A 15246-nucleotide genomic window follows, 5' to 3' on the forward strand; every position below is an offset into this window, starting at 1 on the left:
TTTTGATCCCAGGTCTAGGAAAATCCCAGATACCACGGAGCAAATAAGCCCATGCACCACAATTAGTGAGCCTGTGCTCTAGAGCCCGGGAGCCACGACTACTGAAGCTTGAGCACCATAGAGCCTTGCTCCACAGCAAGAGAGGCCACCGCAGTGAAGACCTTGTGCACTGCAACTAGAGAGTAGCTTCTGATCTCCACAGCTAGAGAAAAATCTATGCAGCAATGAAGACCCAGCACAGCCAAAAATAAATAAAAATTATTTTAAAATTTAAAAAAAAATCAACATTATCACCTAAAAATCTGATATGATTAATAAGCCAATAGAGTTTTAAGATAAAATAATATACTCAATGATTAAAATAGGAACAAAGATATAACAAATAGCAGGCAAGTACACTTAAACACAATTATATGTATATAATTACATTATATACATAATGTATATAATTACATTAAAGGTAAATAATTTAAGTACTCCAAATAAAAAACAAGATGATCAGACCAGATAAAATAAGACAAAACAATATACTGCCTATAAATACATATGTGTTTGAATATAAACACAGAAACATATTAAAAAGGTAAAAAATTATATACTATGCAAACACAAATCAGAGAAGGCTGTATACAGTATCTATATTAATATCATACAAAGTCAGACTATAAGACAAAGAATACATTCAGAAAAAAAGAAACATTTTATGGTAATAAAATACAAAAGAAATTATATACTAGCAAATCTGGTGGCTTAAAAATAAAATGATGCTTGGAAGAAAATTTAGAACCTTGATGCTTCCTTGATACCTACATTAGAATAAACATAGAAACAGAAGAAAATGATCCAAGACTCAAGAATCTACAAAAGCAACAACAATCATAACTGGAAAGTGAAAGTCACTCAGTCGTGTCTGACTCTATGACCTTGTGGTCTATACAGTCCATGGAACTCTCCAAGCCAGAATACTGGAGTGGGTAGCCTTTCCCTTCTCCAGGGGATCTTCCCAACCCAGGGATTGAACCCAGGTGCCGCGCATTGCAGGCAGATTCTTTACCAGCTGAGCCACAAGCGAAGCCCAAGAAAACTGGAGTGGGTAGCCTATCCCTTCTCCGGGGGATCTTCCTGACCTAGGAATCAAACAGGGGTCTCCTGCATTGCAGGCAGACTGTTTGCCAGCTGAGCTATCACAGAAAATCATAACTGAAAAAGAGGAGTGAAAACTGAGTACAGAAATCAACTAAGTAGAAAGCAAATACAAATCAAAAAAATCAATAGGGTCCATTAGTGATTCTCTTAAAAAGAACATTAACACGGATAATCTTCTAGCAAAATCAATTAAGAAAAAAGAGGGAACACAAATTAACAACACCAGTAACAAAAGGAGGAATATCATTATAGATCTTCCCAACATTTAAAGATAAGAGATATGAACCAGTGTTATTCTAAATTGAAATTTTTTTGTAAAGTGGGCCTAGTCCTTGAAAATGCATTACTTGTGAAACGCAACTCACCAAAATCTGATACAAAAAAAAGAGAAAAATATGAGTAAACTTATATTTGTTAAATAAACAGAATCCGTATTATAAAAACTTTCCTCTAAGAAAACTGCAACCTCCAAATGCTAGCACTTCCACAGAGCTCAGAAATGACTCCCACAACAGGATAAAGGAAGAGAGGGAGGGAAAGAATGAGGGCAGGAAGGAAGTGTAACACAGAGGCTGTGGTGAATGTACGAGTTGACCTGCATCTTTCCAACCCTCCCCTCCTGCAATCCTCGCATCTTCATCCCCTCACCATTTTGCACTTCAGTACTGTAGTACCTGGTGGCTCAGAAGATAATCAAGACTCTGCCTGAAACGCAGGAGACCCAGGTTTGATCCCTGGGTGAAGATGATCCCCTGGAGAAGGAAATGGCAACCCACTCCAGTATTCTTACCTGGAGAATCCCATGGACAGAGGAGCCTGGTGGACTAGGGTCCATGGTATCACAAAGAGTAGGACAGGACTGAAGCAACTTGGAACACTTGCACCACAGTCCTTCTCAATTTGTTTAGCCCCTCATTGAAAGCTCCTCCTTATTTCAAACAAGCTTCCCTACAGCCTTCTCTAGTCATTGTTTCTACTCTAGATTTCTCCTAAACACAGTACTCCACTTCCAACAATCCACTACTGAGGCTGAAATTTCTCTTCCATACCTGACTCCTAAGATTAAGCAGAAGAAACTCCAAGAGTTCAATTTTGATTAAGATAATGAAAAGACAAGCTATTCTAATCTTATCTCTACTAAATCACCACCACTTAACTTCATCATTAAAACATGTCTGAAAATACAGAAAAGACAGACCAAGGGGAGGGAACTAGTGACAAAAATAGAAACAGAAGGAACCTGGAACCATTCATAAAAATGTGAGAGCCTAAGTTAGAGCAATGGTAGTCAGGGAGTACAAACCACAAGCAGTGTTTAAATATCAGAGCATTCTCCAATTCTTTACTTTTAAGTGTATCTTAACTGGAATTAATATCAAGACATCAATCTTCTTAGGATGATAACATTCGGAGTTCTAATTTCACAGAAAGTTCAAACATCACACACTCCATTTTCGTTCAGATGCTGATTTATCAAAATATGGTAGAGACACCTGTAGTGTTTCCACAAATTTATCTGCAGTTGGAACCATGATTAGGACATTGTCACAATGACAAAGGTTACTTGAGATGCCAGAAAACAGGTTTGCTTAAAGCAAAAGTTTCTAACTAAAATTTAAAAGCACCTTGAAAATAATTATTTTTAATAAGAATAATAAAGAGAATGGAAGAAAACTTTTGAAGAGATGAATAGATTTATGACATAGTGCTGTAATGGTTTCACAAATGCATGCTTATCAAGCAGTTTTGTATGTCAGTCATACCTCAATAAAGTACCTTTTAAAAAGGAAAAGAATTGTTTTCTTAAGGGCTTCAACTAGAATCATCAAAGATCTGCTGAAGGTGAGATTAGAAAAGATCACTTTTCCAATGACCTTCCTCAACATAAACACCCAAGAGCTGATTGGCTGTGGCTGCTAAGGACCTACTGCAGATGTCCTCAGGGCTCCCTTGTCCCACGATCACATCAGATGGGGTGATTCTTGCCTAAGACCAGCTCCCTACTTCAGGAAACTCACTGTGATAACCAACAATATCTTCCTCCAGTCCAGCTGCTCTGATGGGATTAATATCCTGGACATCTAATCCACAATTATGATAACAACTAGAAGCCTCTCTGTCAAATACTGTGAACACCCACCCACACCCTAGTTTCACTGCTGTCTTTACTGCATCCACCTTGGCACAGGTCAAACACATAGACAGCACTGAGCACTTCTTAGGAGTCACTTCAGGTCCTCTTAGCTTCACTGCCTCTTATACGTGATGCACTCCAGCTGCTGTGTTGTAAACTTCAAGACTGCATTTTCCTGCTCCCTCAACATCCCTGCAAATGTGATGTGAGCTCCCCACTCGGTTGATCAGGTGCACCAGTGTGATGAGATTGTTTTCTGCCACAATCCCACTTTGGCTTCCTCTGACTGTGACCTAGAGACATTTAGATGCACCAGTGAAATCCCTTCACACCTTTTCCTTGTGTAACTGCACCCTGACCCCTGGTATGGTCACTTGTCCGCAGGTCTTCACATGCCATTTGGGGTCACGATTGCTTGGTTGAGCGTTTTCTATTGTCACATCCTCCACATACCAAGATGGAGGAGTGTGACTCTTTTAGACCCTATGAGTATGATAAACCTTGTTGCCCACAACTCTTTTACGACCCCTCCCCTCACCATGTAGCCACACCCTAGTGACCATTACGTCAAAGAAAACAGAACAATTACCATGATGAGACTACATCACAGAAGCCGAACCCAGAAGCTGTATCTGTATGAAACTTTTGACCTCACCTCTCTGTCTCCTGTGACACATCACAAAGATCCTTCACCCAAGTATGCTCTAAAGGCTGTATCCATAATCTCAGTCATTCTGGTAATAAGACAGAGGCTTTTCCTGCTAGAGATCCCCACACAGACCAGACAGGACTTACCTGAGCAGACTACTCCAGCATCCCGACCATGATTATAGCCATCATTACGATAGTCTTTAATATTAGAATGCTCACAGTCACTGACAGTTGACTCTGTCCCTTCACATGAAGTATACAAAAGCCAAATGGGGCCAAGTCCTGGCCCAAAATAAGCCCCTCCAGGAAAACCAATGGCAGCTCCACACCCCAGCTGTCTGCACACTACAGATGCATCCTTCAATGTCCACCTGTAACCATCCACTGTGCCCCATTCTCCTTGGTGCTTCACTTCCACTCTCCCCTCACAGCGATGGACTCCATCCTTCAACCTCAGCTCCAGAGCTGCAAGAGAGACACAGACACAGGACACAGGAGAGATTTTAGGAGACCATGTAGTGGTGTATGTTTAAAATGTAAGCTCTCTGAGGAGTAAAAGAGTGCATGGGATATAGTATTTCCTGACCTCTGTGATATAAACATTCCCACCGTGGCTAACTCTAAGCTCCCAATGTGCCATCACTGAACCTGGAGCAGGAAGTGATGCACCAGGTGTTTCTCACGAGCCTGTAGAACCAGCTCCAGGGACACCACCGAGGACAGGCCTTCAGAGACTCTGGATGCTGCCCTCCCTGTAGATGTGCCCATGGCTACTAGGGCCCAGCTTCCCCATCAGTTACAGCTCATGGCCCCGGATCCGGGAAGGAATCGTCCCTCTCCTTCCCTGTCCGTAAGGAGCATCTCATCCAGCTCAGGAACAGAGGCTGGGGTAACAGGCTCTGAAATGTCCTGGCTATTCCTGCCACCTGGTGTTCATGTCCTTGTGTAATCCACACTCCAATGTACCTAGTAACACGCATCTAACAAATGGAATTTGAAAAAAGTGATCAGATGTCACTTTAGCGATTAAGTTTTAAGATGACTCTGGTTTCTGCATTAAAAAGGAGTTCATTTGTAGGAACATTATAGATGGAGACATTACTAGTGTTCAACAACATTTAAAATTCTCTTTTATGAGCATGTGGAAATAGTAATACTTCCTTGCCTATTTGAAGTTAAGCATAACCATGTGATCTGGCTCATTCAACAAAGTGGCAGAACAAATGATGTCACTTCCACATAGAAACATTTAAGAGCCAGTATATTTTTCTACCACAGTGAATATTGCAGCCTTGTATCACAGTGGGATATAATACAATGGTGGAGAATCCAACAACCTGAGTGCTTGAAGAATTACCATAGCAGAAGTCCTGCCAAAGTGAACAGAACATGTTATATAAGGATACATTTTGTATTTTTACTACACCATACCTAGCTTACTTTTACTAAAATGGAAAATAACAGCAGAAAATTGACAGAAAGAAAAATACTAAGATAAAGACTAGGTATATAAAATTGAGAAACATCTATACTAACATCTAAAACCCCAAGAACAAAAAGAGATGCCAGGGTAGAGTAGACTGAAGCCTTAGATTTACCAAAAGAAAAAAATAAAATTGCCAATCTAAAATTCTACACTCAAAACCATTCTCTCAAAGAATAAAGACCTCAAATGTGCCATTACCAAAATGCTGATGTAGGAGACAGCAGCCTCCATCCTATGAAAAAAGACCAAACTTAGACAGCCATCAGTAACAAAAACAGCTCCAGAAGATCTGAGTACCCTAAGAAGTTTGACCATGCCAAGATACTATCATTTTGGAGGCATCATTACATCCTCTAAACCAGAATCACTCAGTGTCAAGGGTGCCAGGAGAGTTCCTCTCACCAGGAGGGTAAGAGCAGGCTGAGTAACCAGTGTCCCTAGCCTTTGGGGGCACCATATGAAAGTCCTGCTTCAGGTTCACTTCACGCAGACCTGCAAAGCTGAGCCAGTCTTATAGAGATGGCTAGGCATAAGAAAGAAGAGCAAAGGACCAATAGCAACCACATGACAGGAGAAATCACAGTTCACAGTGACGTGCTCTGCAGACAGATGCAGCAGATTTTACCCCTGAAAGAATTAATAACAGCACAGATGATGGTTTCCAGTAGTCATGAATGGATGCGAGAGTTGGACAGTAAATAAGGCTGAGCCCTGAAGAATCAATGCTTTCAAACTGTGGTGCTTGAGAAGACTCTTGAGAGTTCTTTGGAGAGCAAGGAGATAGAACCAGTCAATCCTAAAGGAAATCCACCCTGAATATTTATTGAAAAGACTGATGCTGGAGCTGAAGCTCTAATATTTTGGCCACCTGATGCAAAGAGCTGACTCATTGGAAAAGACCCTGATGCTGGGAAAGACTGAAGGACAAGGAGAAGAGCAGCACAGGATCAGATGTTAGATAGCATCACCAACTCAATGGACATGAGTTTGAGCAATGAGCCATTGTTGGTCTTGGCCTTGGCTGTCTTCCTAGGCCTTTCCACAACCTGAGCACCTGCAACCATTAACTCCCCGACAGAGGCACCTGCAACAAGCCCCCAAAGCCAAATGTGCACACACCATTGGCTCTGGCCACTACCACTGCTGGTCATGACCCTAGGCTCTGGAACCAGAGGCACTGCTGAGAACACTAACTACCATTCCAGTGACAGCAGACCCCCTGCAACACTTGCCAAACACCACACAGTTGTCAGTGCTGTGGACATCAGCAGCCTGAGCCAAACAGCCTCATGCCCTCCCGGACCCAGTGCCACCTTATGCCTCTGCACTTGGCACCCTCAGTACATTCCAGTGTGCCACTACCCAGAAGTGAAAGGCTTTCTCTACTGAATCAGGACATAGAGTCTGGCAGAGGTGACAGCTTTTTTAAATGTGCAGACATCTACAAGAGAATGACACCAAAGGAATACAGTAAACCTCTTGTAACCAGCTCAAATTAATGGAGATCCAAGAACTGCCTGACAAAGAATTCAAAATAATACTTCAAAAGATGCTCAGAGAGTTACAAGAAAATTCAAATATTTATGGATAACAGGAAAATAATACAAATAAAATAAGAGCAATAAAGACATATACTTAAAAAAAAAAAAGAACTAGCCAGATATTTTGAAGCTGAATAATAAATGAATGGGTTTTCCAGGTGACGTTAGTGGTAAAGAACCCATCTGCCAGTGCAGGAGATGTAAGAGACTCGAGTTCAATCCCTGGGTCTGGAAGATCCCCTGGAGGAGTACATAGCAACCCACTCCAGTATTCTTGCCTGGTGAATCCCAAGGACAGAGGACCCTGGAGGGCTACAGTCCATGGGGTCACAAAGAATCACACATGACGGAGGTGATTTAGCATGAACACAATACAATGAGTAAACTGAAGAATTCAGTACAGAGATTCAACAACAAACATGACCAAGGAAAAGAAAAAAAAAAAAGAACCAAAAAGTTAGAAGAAAGATCAGTTGAATAGAGGAACAAAAAGAGAATGAAAAGAATATAGAAAGCAGTGGGAACTATGCACACCATAAAAGAAACAATGTATTGAATGGAGTCACAGGAGAAAAGAAATAATGGCTGAGGAATTCCCTGGTGATGAAGTGGATAAGAATACGCCTGCCAGTGCAGGGGACGTGAGTTCAATCCCTGGTCCAGGAAGACTCCACATGCCGCAGAGCAACTAAGCTGGTGTGCCACAGCTGCTGAAACCTGTGCACCTAGAGCCTGTGCTCTGCACCAAGAGAAGCCACCACAATGAGAAGTCTGTGCACTGCAGCGAGGAGCAGCCCCTGCTTACCGCAGCTAGAGAAAGCCCGCATGCAGCCAGGAGACCTAGCAAAGAAAGAAAGACTGAGAATTTCCAAAACCTGGGGGAAATCTGGACATGTAAGTTCAAGAAGCTAATAAGTAACCCCAAAATTTCAATTCAAAACAACCTTCTCCAAGACGCACAGAGTAAACCATCCAAAAGCAAAGACAAAGAGAGAACTCTAAATGTCTAAAGAGAAGAAAAATATCCTGTCACCCAAGAGGACTCCCGTAAGGAGATTGGCATATTTGTCCAAAGAAACCTTGCAGACCATGAAGAAGGATTGATAACATACTCCACTTTCACTCAGGGGAAAGCAGCTCCCAGGGAGGGACAGGAGAGGGCACGAGAGAAAGTGCTCCCTACAGAGTCACAGCAGATCCTGGGAGGGAAAAGGACCATCCCAGGCTCCCAGCACATCAGGAAATGAGTCACAGGGACCAGGGAAGGGACTTGGGAACTTAGACACCTGAGGCTATGCATCAACTGATCTCTACAGACAAGCGGTCCCCTCTCCTGGATGCGGGCTTCTCTGCTCCCTAATGACACCTGGGGGGAACAGGCGAGGCCAGCAGACAGAACCTCTCACAGAGCCCAGTGCTGGGCAGACACGTCAACAAGCAGAGGGGAGCCTGGGGGATGGGAGCCGGAGAGAGGCAGGCAGGTGCACAATTATCTCTGATCCAGTTACAAGGAGTGGCCGTGACACCCAGCCCTGTGGACACCCTGTGTGCTTCACAGGCCAATGGACTCAGTCCATGCTCAGCAGCCCCGTTCCTGTCATGCAGACAGGCTCCATCCCCCTTACACACACAGCCTCACACACTCCCACATACACACACATATTCTCACACAAATTCACACAATCTCCCACGCTACTCAAACACTCCTCACACACCCTCACTCACCCTCACATACTCCTCACACACCCTCATACACCACTCAGACACTCCTCACATACTCCAAACACACACATACACACTCTTCACACCCTCACACACACAAATACATAAACTTCTCACACACACATACACCCTCACACACTCCTCACACACACACACACACATACTTCTCATACCCTCACACACGCACACCCTCACACACTCCTCACCTGCACACATACACACACACACACACAAAAAAAAAACACAAGCACAGAGCCTACAGGAGCACAGACACAGGAAACATGGGGACCCAGGGGCAGTGCTCACATACCAGGCACGTGGAGCAGGTGGGAACAGCCCAGAGTCCCAGCTGGGGTTAGTCGCTGGAACTTGCACACACTGGGAGCCATTGGGACCCTCGAAGTTCCCTGAGGACAAGGGAGACAGCGGAGGAGACTCAGGCTGACCCAGCTCGGTCCAGACCAAACCTCACTGCTCTGTAAAATCTGCCGCTATGACCAGTGGACCCCCCACAGGAGACGGACCAGTATTCTCAGCCACAGTGCTTCCTTTTTGGTGAAAAACACTAAGACTGCAGCTCCACAACTCCACACACCTTTCCCTTCATCAAGGCATCCACTCCCTGCTGTGGACCCAGGACAGGGGCAGCTCTTACCTTGACCACCCACCACGGTGCTGAGGAGGAGGACACAGAGTCCCCGCAGGGAGAGGTGTCTGCCCAGAGCCATCCTGACCCCACGTCCTCAAGGTCACAGTCCCAGCTGCAGGATCAGCCTGTGAGGAGGCGTCAGGGTGCCGACTGGGGTCTATATAGACCACCCCTTACACCCTCCCTCCCGAGAGCCAATAGCGACACCTCTCACCATTTCAGGCACTATCGGAGGCTGCATCTGCCACTTTCTGCAGCTCAGACACCAATGAGCTTCTGAATCTTCAACATCTCCTTATATGAGCAACACGGTCCTTTGACCTCCTTCTTCCGTGGTCCTGAGAGCCAGGCCCCATAATCAGGGCTGGCGTAGAAAACTATGAGTACCTTTCTTTCCTCTGATCACCCTGGCCAATCCCCAAGGACTGAGATTTCACAGAGTCAGGTTGTGGAAACGATTGGCCCTCGGGGAATAACTCTAGTGGAATCAAACACTGATCTTCCCAGTACTGACCTCAGGCTGGAAGCAGAGTACTACAAGAAGGCTTGAAATACAAGAATATTTATTGGGCCAGCAGAAAATGAGGACAAGGATTTCAGGAATTCACAGGTGACCATGGAGAGGGTGAGGTGGAAACCATTAAGTTGAGGGGATGAGTCTGCTGGTCTTTCTTCTCTTCTCAGAATGATCTGGAGACTGGGTCCTGGAGAAGGTGTATTTATGCTCAGTTGTGTCCTACTCTTTGTGACCCCTGGGATGTAACCCGCCAGGCTCCTCCGTCCATAGGCTTTCCCAAACAAGAATACTAGAGTGGGTTGCCATTTCCTTCTCGAGGGGTTCCTCTAGACCCAAGGATCAAATCCATGTCTCCTGTGTCTCCTGCATTGACAGGGGGGTTCTTTATTGCTGAACCACCTGGGAAGCCCTATAAGGGATTTTCACACATGCTAAATCCCTTTCCCTTTATTGCATTTCATTTTATATGAAATACCCCTTTCACCTAGTCAACAAATGATGCTTCAGGAGAGAAAGAGATTGCTGTTACAGGAAACAAAGAGAAAGTAGTAGTCATCATTCAACCCTAACCCTCCAAAATAGGAGTGGGGCTCTATAGAAGAAAATATATAGCTTAGAAAGATTAACATTTTCTAAACTTCACGATTTCTGCCTTTGGAAAGGGAAAGTTTGGTTTGATAGGATTCAGAACCCACCTGTATTATTAGCCATAACTAAAGAAGATGCAAAATATTATTTAAGGGAACTGCCCCCAGAGAGAATGATAAATAGAAAGTATTCTGCTGCACTCTGGCTGCAGGCAAGGGGCAAAGAAGATGCTAACAAAGCAGAAAAGAGAAGTCCATTCATTCTGAGTTCAAGAGGAAAGTTGGCGGCAAGAACGGAATTCCAGGTGGACTGAGGGCACAGAGCCAAGCAGGAGGGACTGATGTCCAGTGTGGCCATTGCTGCCTTGTTGTGTCCCACTGATAAGAGAAGCCCCCAGATGCTCTCCAGAAAGTAGCCCAGGGATGCATATAGAGACAGAGAAGAGCAGTAAGGATGCAAGACAGAGCTCCCCCATCGAAAGTCAAGGTCACTAACAAACTGCCCTCATTCCTCATACTCCCTCAGGCTCAAGATTCCCATGATACACCTTCTGGTCCACACAAACCCACCGTGAGGCCCCCTCACGCTGACTCTCATCATTTCAGCACAAACTTGGGAAGGACCCACCTGTGACACACACGCCCCAGAGTCCCCACCAGAGCTCAGAGATGGCGTCACACCCTTCCCCACCCACACCTGAAGGTCTTAATGAAGCCAACACGGAGGGAAGCTGTGGACCAGTCCACAGACTTGTCACATCCCCCACTGGAAGGACCCCTCATCCCGGTCAGCAGACACAGTTTCTCTGTCCTAACATACCCATCCTTCCTACTTGAGACTCAGGTAAATGAAAAGGGAGAAAAGTCAATTGAACACATGCTTTTCTCCCTCTAAATATGTTAATATTAACCTGTTATTTTATAACACTTGTCCTGTGTTCCTCTGACTTCCAAGCCCCCATCTGTACATGAACCCCATCTCCTTCTGGATGCTTAACACAGTAGTGATAATAACCGATTATAAATGTCAGAACCAGAATATAAACTCAGGTGCTAGGGTAGGAACAGGATCTGCTCAGTCACTAGAGTCGATGCTCTACTCCCCCTGGGACCCAGAGTCACCATTCCTTACCCAGTTATGGACTCTGCAGCATCACCGGAAACCACCAGACAAACACCTAGAACACAGGACGTGCTTCCTAGAGTCCAGTCATTCCTCCCACAGGATGACACAGAGATGAGTTTAGTGAACCAGGTACACGTAGTCTCACCTCAGGATTGAGACCTCGTAGGTAACATACTGTTAGGGACTCCATACCCCATTATAAGGATGGAGTGGGCTGGAAGGAGGGGTTAACCCAGGCCTGGCAGGCTGGGCCCAGGCAGCACCCTCTACCCAGAGCTGGGGATGCAGGGTCAGCATGGACCAACTCACCCTCTGATGAAGATTCGTCTTCTCTGACACATAAGGAAATCTCAGTGTCCCATCTTATCCAAGATTTGAAGGAGGGAAGCTTTAGGGAGGACACTAACCCAGCTGTGTCCATATGAACTTCAGGGGTCAGGAGAACAGGCTCAGGAACCAGTCTGCCTGGCCTGACTCAGAGCTCAGCCACATACCATGTGTGTGACCTTGAACAGGGTCCTTACACTCTCTCTATAGTGGCTTTGTCTGTAAAAGAAGAGTTATACTTGTGTATAGATGACAGAGTTTTGGTTAGAATTAAATGAGTTGGCATTAGTAAGAGATATAACTAGTCAACAGTAGTACATCATCTTGGTGGAGAAACAATATTAGGGCCCCTCTCTCCATCCCATCCCAGGAATCCCAGGACTCTAGAACAGGAATTCAATTCTGTTACCTGGAGCCTTGACTGGAGCTGTCAGAACTCTCCCAGGAACCACATGCTGTGACAGTGATTGGGGCCAGAGTTGTGAGTCTTCCACACATTGCCCTTTCTCTCTGTGCCCCAGACAGAGGCTCATGAACCTCGACCTTACCAACTGTGAACCTCATGAATTAAGTTGTTTACTTGCTAATTTTACGTTATAAATGGACTTGGTAAATGTTCTGTGTCTAATTCACCTCCTTATCCCCAATGCCTGCTAAGAGACACCTAAATGGTGTCTCTTGTATACCTGAATGAATGGATGTCAGCCAGATATTTTGCACAAATCATTTCAATCAAAAGAAATCTTTTGAGATATAATTTAACTTGATGTGAGGACTTAACAGCACAATGCAAGTTGTGTCAATTGTTGTAATGATATTTCAATATGATTAAATGATATAAGCTATGTATGGTTCACTTCTACACTTTTCTGCAATGAATGCAGTCAATTGCAATACCAGAAACAAGGCTGGCCCCATTCCAAGAGCAGTGCTGAGAGAGCCAGTTCTAAACAAAAATGCTGCATCTTTGTATATCCGAAGATAAAGAAGACAGACCTCAGCACACTGACAGGTGAACACCATGAAGCCTCCTGGTCTGGTCTTAATCAGATATGGCCATGTGGTCCAGATGTTTATATACTTATCTTTTGGCATATTTTCAATTCAAACCACACATAACTGTAACAGGAAGAAATTCTGTTATAAAAAAAGTTAGTTTAACAGCTTCTATATTGAATTACAAGTGCAGAAGTAAAGAGCAGGAAGAATCCTGTTCTTTAACTTAGACTGCTTATTTCATCTTATGGATTGTAAAGCAATACAATATGTACCATTATTATACCCAAATCACTATGAAAATATGGAGGTTTCAGAGGTTAAGTAATCTCTTTGCTGGGAAAATTAATAATTAAATATCCTTGGTAGAGGGACATTTTCAGGACCAATCAGAGTGACTAATATACAAAATATTTTTGGATTAAAAAATAACTATACAACTTTAAAAGGAAACAATTAATTGATTTGTTACACCAAAGTTTTGGAGACCCACCTCACCATCTGTGTTCCTTGTATGGATGAGACCAAGGTTGGTAAAGGCTTCTTTACTAAAGACCACTTCATCACAAGGGCATGTGATGAGCTTGGTCATGAGCTGGCTGAGGTCCAGCCCTTCATCTCTCTTCAGCCCTTTACAGTCTATAACCAGCAACATCTAACAGAGAGCGTGGCACTGAATTGGCCTCATTCATTCCTCCATAGTGCAGCTTCAGATACCCAGAGACCAGAGCAATCAAAGCTACTAAATCAAAGACAAGCAGATTCTAAATGGAGAGCATGCAGACCAAGGACCCTTCCCCACTGTTGGGGAGTAAGAAACCCTCCCACCCCAGACACCATCTCGGGGGGGAGAGACAAGAAGATGTCTCCTTAAATACAGGAAAATCAGTCTCAGCAGGGAGCGTCAACAAGAGTTGACAAGATAATTATTACCATAAACCCAAGCTAACTTGGGGGACAAATTTTAAATGGGAGAGTCTGCGATTTTAAATGGGAGAGTCTGTGTTAACTTTGTGGAACTTTCAATCCATGCAAACACCACTTGCTACTGCACAAGATGAAATCAGTTATAAAAATAGTGAATATTACATTTATGCATATTTGAATCCTAGAGGACACATTTTCAAGCCCACTACAGAAAGAAAATACAATTATCTTTCCCTGTTTATAGATGCACAGAGTTGTCACCTCCGTGAACTCTTTCTAATTCCTCCAGCTCAAAATTACTGCTGTATCTCTTCAATCTGTAAAAACTTTCTTATTGTCTCTAAAGTAGGGGCTTCTTGAGAGCAAGCATTGTGTCTTGTTCTTCAATGTCTCTATAAGGTCAAGTAAAGACACATAGAAGGAGTATAACAAACATTGGGTAAGAAATGAATGCATGAACAAATGCTGAAATCACTATGCAGTTAGTGATACTGAATGGGGAAGGGAGGTGGGGGCAAAAGCTGACTAATCCCCCTCGGCACAGACTGAGGTGGAATAAGGAGTCAGAGACACACCAGCCAAAGGATCCAAATAGAAAATGCCTTCAAGCCCACTCCAGAGGGTCAGATCACGTTCAATCTCTGCACAAAGCTGTACCTCAGAAGCTTCTCCAAGGTGAGAAAAAAACTGACAGCACTGCTCTCAAGAGTTCTACTGAAGGATGTGGATAGACAGTAATACTCATCAAATAGCTGTATTTCTACTCCCCGGTGACTCATTCTGGCCAATGAAACATGGGTGGTGTCACCTGTGTCACTTCTGAGTGGAGGCATGAAAAGCCCAAATGTGACTCTCTAGTCTCTCTCTTTTTCCTGCCCCAGAGGCTGCATGTTCCAGATGGTGCATGTGCAAGAGCCTCACTGACCACAAACATCTGTAGGTTGTGATGAGTGTGCGTGTGTGTATATATGAGTGTGTATGTATGTGTGCATTTGTGTCTGTGTGTGTGTGTGTATGTGTGAGATTTGGGGGTCACTTTATCCAGCAGCAGAGCAGAGTCTCTTCTGATGGATACAAAGGAGAAAGAAGACTTGAAAAGAAGACAGAATCTGTCACATGAAGCAGGTACTTTCCTGGATCTCCCCATCCTTCTGTGTCTTCATCCCAAGCTGCTCCCTCAGGTCTCACCTTGTTTCCTCTGTTGGGCTTGGTTGTTTCTCAGTCACCATTTCTGATTGACCAACAACTAGATCTAAGTCCTGTTTAAGAGCACCCACCCCTGGTACATCTCCTGTTCCCTTTACATCACTCTGTGCTGACAGTCAGGCTCAGTTTCCCGAATTTGTCTCTTAGCATCTTGACCTTCATCCTTAAACAGCTCCCCTTTCCTCTGAGTTAGTCAGTTCATCATCTTTGATCCTGTTTTTACCTTCCACC

The 15246-nt window shown here is 44.1% G+C and overlaps 1 protein-coding gene across 1 annotated transcript in view; it reads right to left on the reverse strand.

Moving 5' to 3' along the window:
• The window catches only part of LOC139182962 (antigen WC1.1-like), a gene marked incomplete in the record, with an annotated part of 771738 nt that extends 762087 nt beyond the window's left edge, over positions 1 to 9651 (reverse strand). Inside the window, 3 exon segments of the mRNA XM_070788644.1 lie at positions 4076 to 4396; positions 9336 to 9454; positions 9544 to 9651. Coding sequence (XP_070644745.1) covers positions 4076 to 4396; positions 9336 to 9408 — 394 coding nt within the window.
• Positions 9652 to 15246: the final 5595 nt, after the last annotated feature.

This window comes from Bos indicus, chromosome 5 (genome assembly GCF_029378745.1).
Source record: "Bos indicus isolate NIAB-ARS_2022 breed Sahiwal x Tharparkar chromosome 5, NIAB-ARS_B.indTharparkar_mat_pri_1.0, whole genome shotgun sequence".
In the NCBI taxonomy this organism is placed as follows: domain Eukaryota; kingdom Metazoa; phylum Chordata; class Mammalia; order Artiodactyla; family Bovidae; genus Bos; species Bos indicus.